The 18,428-nt window shown below is 40.9% G+C and overlaps 1 protein-coding gene across 1 annotated transcript in view; it reads left to right on the top strand.

The window, feature by feature from the left end:
* The first annotated feature begins 5,962 nt into the window (after positions 1-5,962).
* The window catches only part of LOC142135575 (cofilin-2), a 29,923-nt gene continuing 17,457 nt past the window's right edge, over positions 5,963-18,428 (top strand). Inside the window, exon 1 of the mRNA XM_075194612.1 lies at positions 5,963-6,190. Coding sequence (XP_075050713.1) covers positions 6,188-6,190 — 3 coding nt within the window. The 5' untranslated portion in view covers positions 5,963-6,187. The remainder of the gene's footprint in view (positions 6,191-18,428) is intronic.

Here is an 18,428-nt window from a genome sequence, read left to right as displayed (position 1 = left end):
CCATGATACGAACTAGACAACGGGATCCCTTATTTGATGGGAGATGATTTTCACCTCACTGCAGATGGTTGTGAGAAACTTCTTGGATTTGTTGATCTCCATAAGGGGGGATCTGCATAACAAAAAAGGCACAATGGCCGACGGTTCTCCTTTGTTGGTCTAATGTTACCCCTAAGCTCTCCTGCAGGGCCAGCTTAGGGGTAACATTAGACCCCTAAGCTCTCCTTAAGAAAGTTAACCGTTCTGCTTCCATTATCGTCCGGTCTCTTGGGGCATTCATGGCCCACCCATTAATTACAGTGACTATGGTCCCGCTATATATCAAATCCCCTCCCGCCCTCCCTGCATTCATGTATATGTTAACCATACCTTTTCTCCCGGTTCCAGAAGAGGCACAGTTAGCAGGAAAGCATTTGCAGAGAGCGACTAATTCATATGGTGCTAACGCTGATTGGCTGCATGTCACTGACCCTTCGAAGCACCATGGCTCTTGGTCCCTTTGAGTGGGGGACCCCTTGACCTGTTTTGTGTAGGCACGTCATTCTGAGCCCAGAGGGGGAGTAGTCACTATGACGCTAGATTTACTGGTACCAGTGGTAGTGTCTGTGGCCGTACACTGTTTGGTTTTGCTATTAGTTGTTAGCTGACTCTCAATTTGTTTTCGCCATCACCATGTTACTTTAAATTCAATAAATTGTTACCTATTTTGTCTAAATTTATAGAGTTGTCTGTGTCTTTATTTACTAATGGTATTAGAGAAAAAGTATAAACATTAAGAGAGGTTTTGTGCAAGCAAGAAGAGGAATCAACAGTATGCAGTTTATGATGATATCAAGAATGGTGTATGTTTTAATAACTGTAAATTGCATGATTTTAATCAAGTTGTATGACAGGTTAATTTTAAAGGCACAGGTAGCACTGTTTTCCTATGCGTACTAGCCAGACACTTGCCTTAAGAACATGACCACACAATTTAGCTTAAGACATCAAATTCATATATTCTTGAAAATTAAGCAGTCGTTGAGACCAGCTTCATCAATTTTTTATGCAACCATGCACAGGAAAGATAACATTCTTTTCAACATAGTATCCAACCTTTCAGGGGCAACGCTACCATACAAGCAAAGTAAACAGATGCTTAGAGCTCTCCTTTGGTCCCAAAACAATTAAATCTTTCTCAGAAACACTGTGTATATCAGCACAGGTAGTCATCTGGTATGTCAATAACTCATCAATATATCATCCCTGTATTTATTCAAAAGGTTGTGTAAGAAGTAACTACAATCCCAGTTTCATCAAATAGTTATCTTACTTCTTTGTCAACCCCTTGGTCTGTTTCATAGAAGAGTCTGAAATGAACCAGTGGCTGACGTGGGAGACTGGAAAACCCATGATCTGGGAGGAAGGGAGTGGCAGGAGCAGCTGCATCAGCAATGAGGATTATTACCAATCCATAACATCTCTACACCCACCACACTCACACACTGAACTGCTCGCTATTTCTTTGAAAAAGTTATCAACAAAAAAGTGAGGGAGGGTTTTATTTCAAGGTGAATATTTCTGCAGTATTTTTATTTATGTTGCTTTCTTATGAATAGACTTAAGATTAAACCCTGCATTTTTTTTTTGCTACAAAATGCTGAAGATAAAACCATGTCTGACAAATTACATGTTTTCAACCAATCAAATATCCCCATAATCTGCTGTTTATCACAATACCATATAGAGGTTTATTTAAGGAAACATAGAAATTTATTTTGAAGTTTTTACTGTATTTTAAATAAGTGTTGTGTGGAAAATACAATCAATGGAGATAATATGAAAAGTGCACAATGTCTGCTCCGCAGTGCAGAACATTCTGAACCAGACGTGTGCATCGATTGGTGCAAGTGCCCCTAGATTATCACTGAGGCGCATAGGTTTACAGAGCAAGATGGAGCTGGAAGCAGAAGTTTGTACCTGCTGAGGAGAGTAGTTAGGTGGAGTGATGGGTGTTCCTATCTGTGCAGAAGGACACTAAACCATTTTTACTCTGCAAAAGGCATTTCCCGAGGGCTGACAGTAGGTGTGCACATTGCTGTTCACTTGGTGGATTATACAGATGCACAGGTAAAAGACCAAAACATTGGGCAAGCCCTTTATGGGTGTGGACACGTTAGTTCTGCTCTATGCCTCAGCACTCTGTTAATTTAGCTCAGATCTCAGGTACCGTTAGTCAAATACACATAAAAAGTTTCTGACATGGACAAAAGGGCAAAAAAGGTGCCATGGTTTCCTCATCAGATCATGCAGTGCTTGTGGTAGATCTGGATGTAGCCCTTGTAACGCCACAGCAATTCTTATGGTGTCTCAATGATACCTTCTGTAGTAATGCACAATCCAAGAGATCAAGCAGGGTATCAATAGCTTTTAGGACATAAATTGTTCTGCAGTAAACCTTCTTTTAATGGTATGTGAGGCATAGAAAACAACCATCAGGGGTAGACTGGTTGTCATTTTTGTTGGCCAAAACAAAGAGAATGACATCGCTAGAATACAATACCATATCATATCCTTTATACATACTATCCAAACATACTAATAGATTAATTGGCTCCTATCAAATTGACCCGTGTGTGTGTGCTTTAGGGAATTTAGACTGTAAGCTCCATTGAGGGCAGGGACTGATGTGGGTGAGTACTCTGTACAGCGCTGCAGAAATAGTGGTGCTATATATATATATATATATATATATATATATATATATAAATAGATGATGATGATGATAGATGGGATCATGCAAAAACCCTAAAAAAAAGCTACCTACTGAAAACTCAAAGCTGTAAAAGAGCAGCTAAACCAAATGCTATCAGCTAAGGCAGCTGTAACTCTTCCATGGCTCAAACAAAAACATTATGATGGGCAACTCAGAGTTCAGCTCCCTCCACCAAGCTCTGAATGGATATCATCCTTTCAGGATTTAAAAACAAGTTTCACTTTGCCGAACCAATACTTATTACAGTGCTTTCAGCTAATAAATGTTTAACAGTCATACTGTAATGTCCGAATGTCACCAGTTATCTGTAGGTTTACACTACCTACCTTTCCCCATGTCACTTCCCACATATCCCCAACATTTCATCTCTGGAAAAACCAATGAGAAACACATGAAACTGCAAAGATGAGAACATACTCAAAGTCTAAGGGCTAGATTTACTAAGCTGCGGGTTTGAAAAAGTGGGGATGTTGCCTATAGCAACCAATCAGATTCTAGCTTTCATTTATTTAGTACCTTCTACAAAATGACAGCTAGAATCTGATTGGTTGCTATAGGCAACATCCCCACTTTTTCAAACCCGCAGCTTAGTAAATCTAGCCCTAAGTGTGTGTGCATTTTCTCTGCAAAAGGGCAGCCACTTTTTTAAATGTGACTTTACAATTCAAGTAATGAACTTAACTCAGTGAGCATGTCCTTAAATGTTCTAACAGTAAGGACACTGTATGAAAAGCTGATCTGAGTCTTACTAGTCTCTGTCATCAATTATTTAATTCAGCACAGGAAACTGCTATAATAAGTCAAATGAGAAATTAGGGAGCTGAACATTTTGATTTGAGAGGAATCCTGTGTTTAACTACGCTGAGTAATATACAGGAAATGACTGGAATGTTTTTTACTTAATATAATATACTTAAATGCTTAAACTTATTTGGCCACTGTATCTGTTCCACTCTGCAGCAGGTTGCCATACTTGGAGGTAGGGAAGGCTTTTGGAGTAGATGCTTCTCTAACAGGTCAGATAGTGACTGACTGCTTAGTAGACTTGTTTTTCAGAAATGCACAGTATGGATTAGTTGAGTTATATACAGGGGCATGTACAGTCAGAGGCGAAACTATTGAGCGGTGGGCCCCAGTGCAGGGAAGGGGGGAAGGAAGGAACCGGAGCCCCTGACCCTCTGCATCTGCCATTCAGTGGGCCACATTATTTCCATGGGCCCCAGCACCTGCTGCACCAATGGTAGTTCCACCACTGTGTCCAGTGATATAACAGCAACTGAAATTACTGCATTCAGCTTATAAACCTGTATCAGATCTCACCAAGGCACTGACTTAAATGGGAGGAGCTTCAGGTGTCTGTAGCATACTTACCAACTTTTGCAGCCAGCTGTCCGGGAGGGGGCTCCATCTTGGGGGCGTGACCACGTGAATCACGCCATTAGGCCACGCCCATGTCAAACTTTGCTCATTTCAGCCTATCTGTGGGTGGGGCCAGGATGACGCGTTTAGCACCGCCCCCACCCACTTCACAAACGAGGTGAGCTGGACCCGGGATGTTGTCCTGCTCTCCCGGGAGTCCAGGAGAACTCCCAAAAACAGTTGCCTACTCTCCCGGACATTCCAGGAGAGTAGGCAACTATGGTCTGTAGTAGAGGAAAGAGGTAATACTTTAAAAGCTGAATGTCTGGTTAAATATGCCCAATACAATTTATGGTCCATATCTGAAAATGCTAATTATGTGGTTCAGTGGGTCTACATGTTTTATATTAATAAAATGTGAATTGAAGTAAAAAAAATGTAACAGCCTTATGAAAATAAATATTTAAAATTGGAATTCATCTTATTTTTTTTTTCAAAATATTTTTTTTTTGTCTTGATCATATGCACTATTTATGCTATAACAATGCACAATCTGGCAGTTGAGCCCAATGGATACGTAATCATATGTTAGTAAATTTCGAAAAACATTTTCACTGCACCAATAATTCAGATGAACACATGTACATATTCCACATACTAATTTGTTTTTATTTTTGAAGGGGAGCAATGGCTTTACATTTCTGTTTTGTTATAATTTACTGTACAACTCTCCCTCTTGTTTTTATGGTTGTCAGAACATCTATAATCAATTTATCTCTGGCCAATTTATATTTCCACAGTCCCATTTCAAAAATCCAGATCTTTGAGTTTACGAAGTTGTTATACTACAAATACAAACAGGGGCAGGTAATGATTTAGCTGTAATCCAAGTCAGTCTTCCAGACAGATTCGTTTAGGCTCCTTCTACCACATGGTCACTATCTGTTGATGAATTTACATCATACTTGCCAACTCTCCCGGAATGGCCGGGAGACTCCCGAAATTCGGGTAGCTCTCCCGGACTCCCAGGAGAGCAGGCAAGTATCCCGCATACTGCGACTTGCTCCTAAAAATGATGCGGTTCGCAGTGAATTGCATAATTTTGGCACCGCCTCCGCAACAAAAACGGCAGTTTTTTTGCGGGGGCGGGGCCGAAATGACGCAATTGACCGCGCCCTTCCCGCCCTCCAACCACGCCCCCTGCTCTGGATCTTTTCAAAGGTTGGCAAGTATGATTCACATACACTAAACATAGTAAAATATTTGTATATCTGTTAGGAAATTAAGTGAGAAACAAATAAAAGATGATTATAATCAAAGCTATCGCAATGAGCCGGGCTGTATGATCATAATCAGCAGCAGCTATTTAGCGCCACTAATTATCTAACTGGACTAAATGCATGATATTTACTAATACGCAAAACATATATCTATAATATGGATGATATGAATGGTTTGGGCCTCAGGCTTACAATTTCTGAATCCCCTTGTCCTCTACATTGCACATAATTGCATGTTTTATACAGTTTCATGAGTTTTAGGTTTATCAATAAATGTTTATAGAATTGTGATTAAAAATATATTTAGAAGGATTGGCAACAATGAACTAGTAAAATGCAAACCTCATCCAGAAATGAATTCCACGTTTACTACTCAACATATTGAGCACTGGCAGAGGTCCATGTCACAACACTGACCATAAGGAGTTAAGTGTGTCATGGTGTAAATGACCCAGCCAGAGTGCAGCTGTCAGTACAGCATGTGTGCTATGAGCATAAGCAGGGCATTGAGTGACTGGCTGCCTGCCTTCCCAAACGACCCTCCCCACCCTCCCCTGCACTATCTTACACTTGTGTTCATCAGACTACCCTCTCTTTGCCTCTCACTCTTTCCTTTGCCTGTCCTTGCTACAAATCCTGACATTATTACTTTGCTCAACACGTTCCACTTTCCTCTTCTTTTTTTGTCTTTTTTTTTTTTTTTACAGTTTTCTGACATTTTACTGGAGTTCCTGGCAAGTTTGGAAATAGGTGCAAACTCCAGCTACACCACCTTTCTTACACAAAGAGCAGCATGGTAAGAACCTCAAAATGCGATGTGTCACTAGCTGTTCTTATTCTTTAAATGTGCTTTATGGTTTTTATATCATTTTGTAATATCTCACATATTACTTGATACTCTGTCTATGCTTTCTTTATATGTTAACAAGATTATTGCGTTTTTTTGGCTTTTCATTATTGGTGTTATTTAGAATGGGTTCACAATGACGTGTTTTAATTTGGATCTCCAAAAATTGTTGAACGACCCAAAATTATGTTATCACCATTTATAGAAATGTTTAGTTAAGCCCCATTCACATAGCATTCAGTGTTCAAGGATGACGGAAAATGTTCCTGTGAGGTTGTAAGGAATAGATGGAGCACTATAGCTTACTTTGAAATGTTAAACATTTCAGTGACAGATTGCCTTCAGCTTCCTATAATTGCTGGCATATTTCTGCTAGCTGGTAACTTATAGAGGGTGGACCCTGTTTCATACCTTCATCAGTCACTTATAAAGGTTCACTGGAAATTTGTAGGGTCTAGTGTTATAAGCTTTCTTCTATCACTTTTAAGGTGAATATTAAAGGTAACATTTTTCAAACAAATATTATTTGAAAATGTTTATTTCGTGACCACAGTGTAAAGACGCCAAATATATAATTATGTAAACGAATATCAAAATAATCAATGAGATGACATACGTTACATCAGGGTTTTTTTCTCACAATGGCTATAGCATATGCAAGAACACCTTAAAAGGGCAAGTAATGGGGAATAATCCTTACCAGGGTTATTATTTCATGGGTTATATAAAGAGAGAGGTTCTAGAAACTTCTTCCTCTGTTTGGAGATTTATGTTATATTTATAATGAAGTTCATATGCATGCTGAATTATAAGCAAGCAAAATTCCTGAAATAACAGACTGTCACTAGCTAATATGTGTGCGCATGTTGTACGTTTGAATAATGTTAACATAGACCAGGACTGTTTCTAGGCCTTATTTGCAACATTGCTACTGATCAATCTACAAATAATAAAATAAGCAACATAAATAGAGAAATATAGAGACCTCTATTTCATCTGTAAACTTATAATACATGTTAGATGTCAGGTGGATATTTATGATATAAGTGTTAACTATAGATATTAATGAATTGAACACAAAGACCTTTGGAGCACACAGAAGAAGGTTAGATTGTACGATATAATTGGACGGGGACCACAGCCAGATCATCCATTAGGCTACCTAGGCTGCCGACTAGGGCCTAGCGGTTACTATATGACCCTATGGTTTTTATTTTACAAACAAATGGGGGAAGGAAGGGGCCTAACCAGTATGTTGCCTAGGGCTCCATGGGGTCTTCAGTTCTGGCAAGGACTGATGTGAATGACTACTTATCTTCTGTGCTGCGTAATAGGATTGGTGCTATATAAATAAGCAATAATAATCACGTTAAGATTATTGTCCATAGTTAAGGTTCTAGCCAATGTTAACACACAAAATCTGGCCTGTTTACTGGCCCTAAGCTCAAGGATTTCCTCATGACATCATTCATAAAATCATCAAATAACATAATTATTGATGTCATTGATAACACCACAAAGAATATTTCAAAGTTATGACATCACTGATATAACACAACATCTCCTCTGACATCAGTGATGACATCAGTAATAACCTTTCTCACACAGATCACCCTAAGAAAATAATGTTCAGTAACAGAATATACCTACCACTTGTTATATGTCTAGAGCCAGTCTAAAAATGAAAGCAAATTTGCTTGCTATAGTTTAATGCAGATTTTGCACTTTAAGCAATGTTAGTAAAAAAAATAACAAAAAACATGGCATACTTATTAATCTCAACAGAGTTGCAGAGGAGTTATACTACCGGCAGTAGACACAAATATTTTTTCAAAGAAAACATTATCTCTCCTTTATTGCTGTCATGCCCTGCCTTCCCCCAGGCCAGGTTTTGCTACAAAAAAGTAATTTATACAAATAAGGATAATATTTGTACTACTGGAAGATACATTTTAATTATGCCATTTCTTGGTATAGCTATTTTTAAAACCTAAACTACTTTATGCATATTATCACAGAGGCTCATAGCATGCATGCAGCCTAGTTTCTATGATAGATAGATTGCCATCATTCTCAGCGGCAGTAGGTTTTCTTATTTCCTTTTAAATAAAAAAACCAAACATCTAATAGCTAGTAAGGCTTTTGTACTTTTATTATTTATGTTCTTGCATGTTATCATAATCTTTGATTGCTGATATAATCATTGATGTCATAGTTAATGTGTTGAGTGGAGTACATTATTATTATTATCGTTTATTTATGAGTGGCCACAAAGTGTCGGCAGCGCCGTCCATAGAGCATGGGACAACAGTACAGGGTAACAGTACATGGCATAAAGGCAGTACAAAGTACAAAGTACAAAAAGTACAATATGTACAAAAAGTACAAACTCAGCAGAGAGCAGGTGCACAGGCAAAGAGGTAACAGTGACTACCACTGCACAGATAGAGTGGGAAGGGAAGAAGGGAGGTGGGGAGTGGAGAGAGGAGGCTGAACCTGTGCCTACTAGTATGGGTGCCACTAACAGAGATCCAAAGATGGAGATACAAAGGCAAGGGAGAAGAGGAGAGACAGCGCAGTAGTCGAGTGACGAAAAGGAGAAAAGAGGAGGAAGGGGGGGGGGGGAGCTGGGGGGAAAGGTAAATAGGAGGAAGAGAAGATGAGGATAGAGGGCCCTGCTCAAGGGAGCTTACAATCTAAGGGTGAGAGGGAGATTGACAGGAGGCACATAGAGGGAAGATATAGTGGGGGGACAAAAACTCTAAGGGAATAGATGAACGCGAGTAGGAAGGAGCAGAGGAAGAGTGAGGGGGAGGTAAAGTCTGGCAAGTCTAGAAGGATAGTGAAGAAGGTTAGAGGAGGGCAGGGTTAGATGGAGGAGAAGTAGGCTAATCTGAACAGATGGGTTTTGAGGGAGCATTTGAAGTTAAGCTGGCTGGGGGAAAGCCTGATAGAAAGGGGGAGATCATTCAAGAGAATGGGGACAGCAAGGGAGAAATCTTGAATGCGGGAGTGAGCAGTGGTGACCAGATTGGAGGTGAGGCTGTGGTTGTTGGAAAACCGTAGAAGGCGAGAAGGAGTATGAGTGGAGATGAGGTTGAGAGATAAGGAGCAGTGGAGTTAGAGAGGGCTTTGTAGGTGAGGGGGAGGAGCTTGAAGAGGATTCTGAAGCAGCCGGGAAGCCAGTGTAGAGCTTGACAGAGAGGGGAGTCAGATGGGGATCGGCAGGAGAGGAAGATAAGTCGGGCTGCAGTGTTCAGTACGTACTGAAGCGGAACGAGTCGGGTGCAGGGGAAGCCAGTAAGGAGGAGGTTGCCGTAATCCAGGCGGTAGTGAGTGGATGAGAGTTTTGGGGGCATCAGTGAGAAGGGTCTGATCTGGGCTATATTGCGGCGATGGCAGGACTGGGCAAGTAATGATGAGTAATGTAATAATGTTAAAAATGTTCTGTTTTTCCATCATTGCTAACTTTAACAATAAGATGTTTCATACTGTTAGAATGTAAATAAGTCTGAGTGAATAAATTAAATCTTATACATTGGGCTACTTAACTTTTTTTTTCTTTTTCCAATGTTTGATGTAATATAGAGGGCCGGGTATGGTGTAGAACCCTGGAGGGGTCATTCAATACCATCTCCTTAGCGCTGCACAGTGCGGAAAACATACATAAAACAGGGACATAAAAAGTAAACAAAATAAATGCTGACATGAATACAAAGGGTACGGAGGACCTTGCTCATGATAGAGCTTACAATATAATTAATATAAATAAGATCATAGTTCTCCCCTATCACCAATGTACTGCCAACTGTAAAACATAAGGTTAGTAACAGTCCCTGAGTCGTTATGTGCCCATTTAAAAGCACAAGGCCACAAGCTCAGTGTTATGATACAGGTCACAAGCATCCAAGGTTACATCTAGCACTGTTTTTATTTTGCATTGTTGATTACAGTATTTCTCATACTACACAGTATGTTTCTGCAGACAAAGAAAAACAGCATTTGCACCATCTGCATCACAACAAACTTTGTCCAGGTGCCAATTTCCACCACTTAGTTGGATTTGCTCCTAACTCTAAGTGACAGCCAAAGTGTGCTGATTCAATTCCTTGTTTTAGGCCCCAAATTCATGGATTGACACCTAATATTTGACACAAAATATGGTCATGAGATTAACTAAAATCATAACTGATTGTAATTTTGTAGTGTTAGAATACTGGTAAGATCATATTTGCCCACTCTCTCGGAATGTCCGGAAGACTCCAGAATTCCGAGTAGATATCCCGGATTCCGGGGAGAGCAGGCCATTCTCCAGCATCTTGCCCACTTCACTAGGAATTGTGCAGGATGGGAGTCTCCATGGTGATCATTTTGGCCCCGCCACGCAGTCAAAATTTGTTGTGAGGGTGGGGCCAAAATGCAATTCTTTGCTCCCTGCCCCCTCCGTTGTCGCACTTCACTTCCTCTCCGGGATCTCCTGGAAAGAGTAAAAAGTATGAGTAAGATTAAAGGGTGTGGAGAGGGTGCATTTTTAGAGGAGCTTCTTGCTGTGTGTAGGGACATGTGGCCAGGGGCGGGCTGGCCATTGGGGCAGCGGCCCCCCGGGCCGCTCGGTCAGACCGCTATTAGGGCCAGGGGGTAGGCCGGCCGGCCGCCCCCCCCGGATGCAAAATACACCACTTTCCCCCGCGGCCGCATCTGATGACATCAGATGCGGCCGCATCCCTTTTCATTTGATGCGGCCGCCTGTGTGCCCCCCGGCCATCCCTCTCCCAGCCCGCGCCTGCATGTGGCCATATCATCTCCGCAAAAGGACTTAAATCTGCAACAGCAAAAAGAATGTTTAAAGTTGTTTAGCCCAAATTTTAAAGTATAATTCATTCATTCACAAGGTAACAATTTGTAAATGTATATTATACCAGTGGTAATCACTTGATCTTAATAGGCTTCTTGTAAGTTAGTAACCTACAATGCTACTAACAGGGTGCAGATTAGCTGGGCCAGCCTTGGGCAGTGGCTGGTTATAATAGGGAGCAGATGGGACAACTGCCTGGGCTTTGGTGGGGGACACAAGTAACCCTTGCACTGGGTACCAAATTGGTGGGTGGCCCGAACTACCAACAAGGAAGGTTCACTTTGGCAATTAGTCAACTGCTCTTAGAATTTTGCTTTGTTACCTAGGTGCTCGTAGGAAAAAAAGTAAAGCTTTTACCAGATTGTTTGATGAGTGTTCTCAAAGTTTCCGTACCACATAATGTACTATGTATGTACTTAATGAGCGCTCCCATAGAACTCAACTGTATTGCGCCAAGTGCTAATGCCCAAGTATGCCACAAAGCTAACTGAAAGCTTGTCAGAAAATGCGTGTGTATGGGTACATTCCTTCATGTTATTTTTTTTTATCAGTGTTAAAGTGCAATTACCATGCATTAAGATTGTGCATTGAACGAGTAATATGAATGGCCATATATGAGCCATAATGGTTACATTATAAATCAGCAGTGCAAATGTCATTGCTAATGAATGGATTTATGTAGCAGTAGTAGTCTCACTATGTTTTATATACACAATAAATTGTAGTAGGAGAAACTCCTTATGTGTGATATAAACATTGAAGGACATATAAATCAATACATTGAAATGAGTCATTTGTGCTCCATCTACTTTTTTGGTTATCGACATTATCATTATGTAGTTAACACTGTTTTTCCCCCAGTTGATTGTACAGTATATGATGTCTGTGACAAGATGTTTCATACTGCCACAATGAATTAGCAAATGGGTACAGTGTGAGTAAATTAATGTAATGTTAATGTAAATTGGGACAAGTAACTTATTCTTCCAATGTTTGATTGTAACACTTTTGTTTCCAGTTTAAAAATATATTTTTATGGATTACATACAGATAATATTGCACTTGTTTGAATATTAGTTTCCTATGTGACACTGGCATACTTCAGGTGATGCACACACAAACACCTTCTTGGTTTTTTTTACTTTGCTTTTATTGTCAGGATGGTCAAGTAAATTGACAGCATAGAGTTCCACACTTTTTCTTGTGACCCTAACGCTAGATAGACAGAGACCAGCTCCGTAGCCACCAGCCACTATCTGGCATTGGTCAGCACTGTGCAATGAAACAGACAGGTTAGTTTACACTCCTCCCACAGCCCTAAATTGATGGACAGATGACACTCCCACCTTGCCTTTAACAAGGAGTTTGTTGCAGGTGCTCTGTTTTAATTGCAGACACACCCTGTCAGGCTGCTGCTTGCAGTGGAAATTATGTGTTTTTAAACCACTTCAAAGCTTGTAAGCTAAATAAGACTCTTTACTATTATTTTGTCACACATATGTCCACCACCTGTATCTCTTTAACTAAGGTGAACTACTGTACAAATGTGTAACTCTGTTTGCAGCCTTTCTCTGCCAGCTAAACACCTGTTTCTTCTAAAAGAAAAACACCTCCCATTATCACATCAAATAAAAAGGTGTAGTGGGAGTGAACTATATAGACGTGCCAATTACCCATAGCCGCTCTCTTCCAACGATATACCGATATGCTACAGTGTTTAATCCTTATTTTTGCATTTTAATAAACACACCTAGGTTGAACCACATTTAAAAACATTAAGCACCAAGATATTAAAGTTCATTAATTAACTTCACATACCATCCACATTATATAATTGAATGTCTTATTTTTAACATTATATTATATTTTGACGTTTAACCTATGACACCTAGTCAGGAGAAAAGACTTCAGGAAAAATGCCTCTTTCATGGCAGTCCTATGAGTCAACGCTTAACCATGACCTTTCAGAATATGATACAAGAAAATGCTGAGACAGAATTCCCACCTACAGATATACTATTTGGCTTGGGTTTCTGGCTAGCATGCTCTGAAAACCCCCATCCTACACTGAAAATCCCCAAAAGGGGATTCTGTCTCGTCTGTGTCATGATCTAATAACACACATGTATGTAAAAGCACAAATAAATGCAATAACAGGTGCTCTAGTCCATAGCAAACAACTGGAAGATTAATTTCATCATCTAAACTACTGTATATCCATGTATAAAAAAATGGCATTATCCAGAAGTATTTTCTCCTGAATAGGAGTGACATACCTATAGTACAACCAACCTACTACTGTGAAGCACAAATGTGCCCCATGAACTTATAGTTCAACAGGTGGTTAAAACATATTACTGTAAAGCTAGAAACCTCTTCCCTTGATTATACCTACATTATGCCCCTTCCTCAAATTACACCTGTCTGGTGCACACTTTATACCTTACTGTGCCTGCCCCCACAGTTATTATACCTTCACCATCTCCCCCTACTGATGATACATAAAGTGTGCTTGCCGTGCTAGCAATGATTATACCTTTATACTATGCTCAGAGCCAGACTAAGGGCCACATGGGCCTGGAGCTGAAAATGATGAAGTGTCTATTGTGAGAAGCACTGTCTCGCTGGAGGGGGTGTGGCCAGTGCTATGTTGGCATGTCCAGCACAATGGAGGGCACAGCTAGCGTCTCCCTTCAACCACCTACATCTCCCTCCCATCTTCCCTTTAACACTTACTGGTTCATGCATCTTGTATGTAAAGTGAAGTGTAGGACTACATCCCAACTGTCCCTCATACTGGAAAAAGCTCCTGGCTCATCAGGATAGCAAATATCAGGATTATACTGGTGGAATTAGGACAGTTGAGAGGTAAAGGTATGTTATTTTTACTGACTATTGAAGACAAAAATACAAATTATGATTTATTATAAACATACCATTATACCCTTATTTTCATTAATAAAGTGGCCTGTTTATTAATAACTGCATTCCCCCCCCCTGTTAATTATCATCCCTTATAGCAATGATACGAGTCCATTTATTAAATAATCAGTAATACAACCCAGCCTCTCCACAGCAATATCACCCCTCTCGACACTACAGCAAACAGTAAAACCTTGCCATCTCTCCACATTACTGTAATTGGCTGTGCCAATGCAACCCTGCACCAGTACAATCCATATCCCCACCTGTCCCCACAATTCCCCCTCTCTACCCACACTACACCAATGCAAGCCCTGTTCACACTATGCACCAAAGCCAGCCCTGTCCTAAGACTGCACCAATGCCACCTCCTCTACCCACACTACACCAGTGCCAGGCGTATCCTCACACTGCCCTAATGCCACCCCTTCTACACCAATGCCGGTCCTATCCTCACACTGTACTAATACAAACCATGTCTCCACACTGCACCAATACCACCCCCACTAACCACACTACATAAATACTACCCCCTCTACCCACACTACACCAGTGCCAGCCCTGTCTCCACACTGCACCATTACCACCCCCACTAACCACAATACACCAATGCCAGTCCTGTTCCTAAACTGCACCAATACCACCCCCATTAACCACACTACATAAATACCACCCCATTAACCCACACTGCACCAGTGTCCCAGTGCCACCCTTGTCACTATACTTCACCAATACCAACCCTGTCACCACACTGCACCAATACCACCCCTGTCTCCACACTGCACCAATACCACCCCCACTAACCACACTACATAAATACTACCCCCTCTACCCACACTACACCAGTGCCAGCCCTGTCTCCACACTGCACCATTACCATCCCCACTAACCACAATACACCAATGCCAGTCCTGTTCCTAAACTGCAACAATACCACCCCCATTAACCACACTACATAAATACCACCCCATTAACCCACACTGCACCAGTGTCCCAGTGCCACCCTTGTCACTATACTTCACCAATACCAACCCTGTCACCACACTGCACCAATACCACCCCTGTCTCCACACTGCACCAATACCACCTCTGTCTCCACACTGCACCAATACCACAACTGTCTCCACACTGCACCAATACTGCCCCACTCTTCACACTACAAGAATCACACACATAAGCTTTCCTCTATACTGGGCCAGACTTCTCCTGCTGTGTCTGGTCTGCACGCTGTGCACTACACTTCCATGCTTTGTCTGCAGCCAGAGAGAGCAGTTAACTAACATCACTATTACTCAGGGAAGGGCTGTCAATTTTTAGCCCGGGAGGCAAAACTCGACTTTGCATCCTATTAGGATAATTTTAAAGAAAAAAAATGCAGGTGTCCCAGTGAACCAGCCCAAGGTAGCCCACTATGGGACTGGCCCAGGGGACAGATGACCAACTGTCCCCCAGCCCAGCCAGCCCCTGCTACCACTACATGCAGGGCCATCTTTTCCATTGGGCACGATGGGCAGGTGCCCGGGGCCCCACGGGCAAGGGGGCCCCATATGCAGGGCTCTTAATTAGAATAAATAATCCTGCAAAAGAAAAAACCTGCAAAAAAACCTTCAAGGGTCACTGAGCAAGTACATCTATCTATCTCTATATATCTATATATATATCTATATCTATATCTATATAGTTACATATGTAGGGGCCCCGATGCACTGCTTTGCCCGGGGGCCCATAATGTTGTTAAGATGGCCCTGACTACATGTGAAGTCGAGGAGCAGGAAAGACGGGACCAGTCACCTGGAAGCAAATCAATATTCGGGTCAGTCAATATCTCCCAAAATAACATGAGCTGCCCAGATCAGTGTCCCTTCCTTTAAAATAAAAAGTAAACCAGAAAGAAAGTTTAATAAAAATGCCTGAAACAGCCATGAGACCCGCTAAAAACTACTGATCTTCATGGACCTATTTTATTGGGGAGGTTTGGAGCTGCAGCCCCATCAGGCCCTTTATTAATCTGCCCCTGACTATGCCCATCACACACAAACACTGATACATATAATGCCTGCTGTTCCCACACTGATTATATCTGTACTGTGCCCATCTACATACCTGTAGTGCCCTCCATTCTCATGTACTATGACTGCTCCCTACAATAATTATATCTGCAACTTGTCTGTCCAACAACAGATTACACTAGCAGTGTCTCCATCATTGCAGCAAGCACCTATTACAAACAAGTGTCTGGTGGCTAAGTGGTTGCTTTAAATGAAGCTCAAGTCCTGTTACCCACTGGTGTTGTATTTGTGTCACAAAATGCAAATACAAACCGCATATGAAAGCATATAAATGCTGTGCATTTACATTTACCGTATACCTGCTGTTGATATGTGCTGGAGGTGTCTGTATGCATCCAGAATGCAAGAGCTAAGGAGCTCTTCCGATTTATTTTAATAGATCATTCGCTTCAGTGGGGTTCCCAAAGTGTGCATTATATGTAGTTCTTTCATGGAGCCACATCAGCAATGTAAGGCACTGGATCCAAATGCATAATCATAATAATAATAATAAAAATAATAAAGCAGTAGATGAATTTGAAAACTGAAATCAGATTAACGAAAACCAGAAAAGCAGCGGCTTCACTATTAAATAAAGTCCAGCATGAACAATATTATACACAATAGTTAAGCATACTTGCCTACTCTCCCGGAATTTCCAGAAAGCTCCTGAATAGGCAACCTCCCGGACACTTGTAGAGGCGGGGCCTCATGTCACAATTGAGCTGTTAAGCCCCGCCCACGCTATTCAATACCATGAAATTTGGCTCTTTAATAGTAGGGGGCGGGGCTATAGTGACGTGACAGCTTCACTACGCCCCCCTACAATTGTCACATGACCTGTCCTCCAGGATCAGGTTTTAAAAGTTAGCAGGTATGTAGTTAAGCCCCAAATCTGGCACACAGAGGAAGTTGCGGGTGAGAACATATGCAGCAATTAAGTCACAGCTGAAATTCGGTTCACATATATATGCTGGGTGCAGTGATCAGAGTACATATCTGGAGCTGAATATACAGATAACAAGTAAGCCTGGGTTTGAATGGAAAGTAGTTAGTGGTCAGCCTTGCAGTCAGTCTTCAGTTCACAGGTTTGATAAAACAGCAGTCAGAATAAGAAAGCAGGGTCTGGTAGTCAGGAGATACAACAATAGTGTTACTTCCAGCAAGAGTCCAGTACTTTAAACAAGGGGCAGGCAATGGTTAAACTCACAGCCTGTAACTGGTTCACAAAAACAATTAAGTGGCAGTCAAATTTCAAGATCCAGAACAGATTCCAGCTCATCCCCAAAATTTGGTTTTCAAGAGATGACTAGTCAGCAATCCAATACACAGCCAATTCATTCACAGATAGCAGTGTAGCCAATATCTGATACACAGTATACAATAAAGTATACTCGAGTACACAGCCAATATCTGATACACAATTGCAGGGAAACTGGAAATGCTAGACACTGATCCAACTTATGATTCTTGTTGCCAAATACTTATAGACACATGTGATTGTCCAGCACCTGATGGCATCACTCTACATTAGGACACTCTCTGTTAACTTGTGCCAGTCTGGAAGTTAGTGTAGCAAAAGTATGTGATTTATACCTCTCAGAAGTTAAAAAATTACAGTTTTCTCCTTGCTTTGATCACAAAAAACCCCAAAACAAATTAACGCTGCTGGCAAGGTCATTCATGTCAATGGTCCATCCAGCTAAATAGCCTATTCATTTCAATTAAGTTTCTACATGAAGCACACACTTCCTTTGAAATGAATGGACCATTGACATGAATGGTAAAAATGCAGCACTATGCTGGTTAAACCACTTTTCTTAACTATTAGTGTGTATATACATCATGCACTACCATAGAGATTAATGGACATTTTGGAAGTGTGGTGACATGCTTTGAACACAATGAAATTGAGCAAGCAGCGTCCAAATAAGCACCACAACACAAATGTACACAGATGGAAGTAGGAATGCAAATTAATATGAACACATAGAATAGAATGGGTTTTATTTTATTTTAAACACAAGTTAGGAGCGGTATTTAAATCCCAGAGGGCCCTAGAACATTCCTATGAATAGGGAAGACAGCTGTGCCAAACTCAACTTTCTTGGTTGTGCTTAATCTTGACCCCAAGGGGCTGCCTACATACAAGTGTTTTGGTTACTGCAGATTCTAATCTATAGCTAGCTCTAGGCCGTTTTTCTTAATTAAAACATTTTGATTATGTATCGCTACATTTACTTATCATTCATATTTTCATTATAATGGTGAATTAAAAAAGTTTATCATTGTTTTCATCTGCTGTCCATGGCCAAATAAATGATCAATTAGTCAATCCAATTGACAAAACTCAATATTGATG

This window comes from Mixophyes fleayi, unplaced genomic scaffold, assembly GCF_038048845.1.
Source record: "Mixophyes fleayi isolate aMixFle1 unplaced genomic scaffold, aMixFle1.hap1 Scaffold_78, whole genome shotgun sequence".
In the NCBI taxonomy this organism is placed as follows: Eukaryota; Metazoa; Chordata; class Amphibia; order Anura; family Limnodynastidae; genus Mixophyes; species Mixophyes fleayi.
Note: the sequence above shows the minus strand (reverse complement) of the source record. Positions and strands in the feature narration are given on the sequence as shown.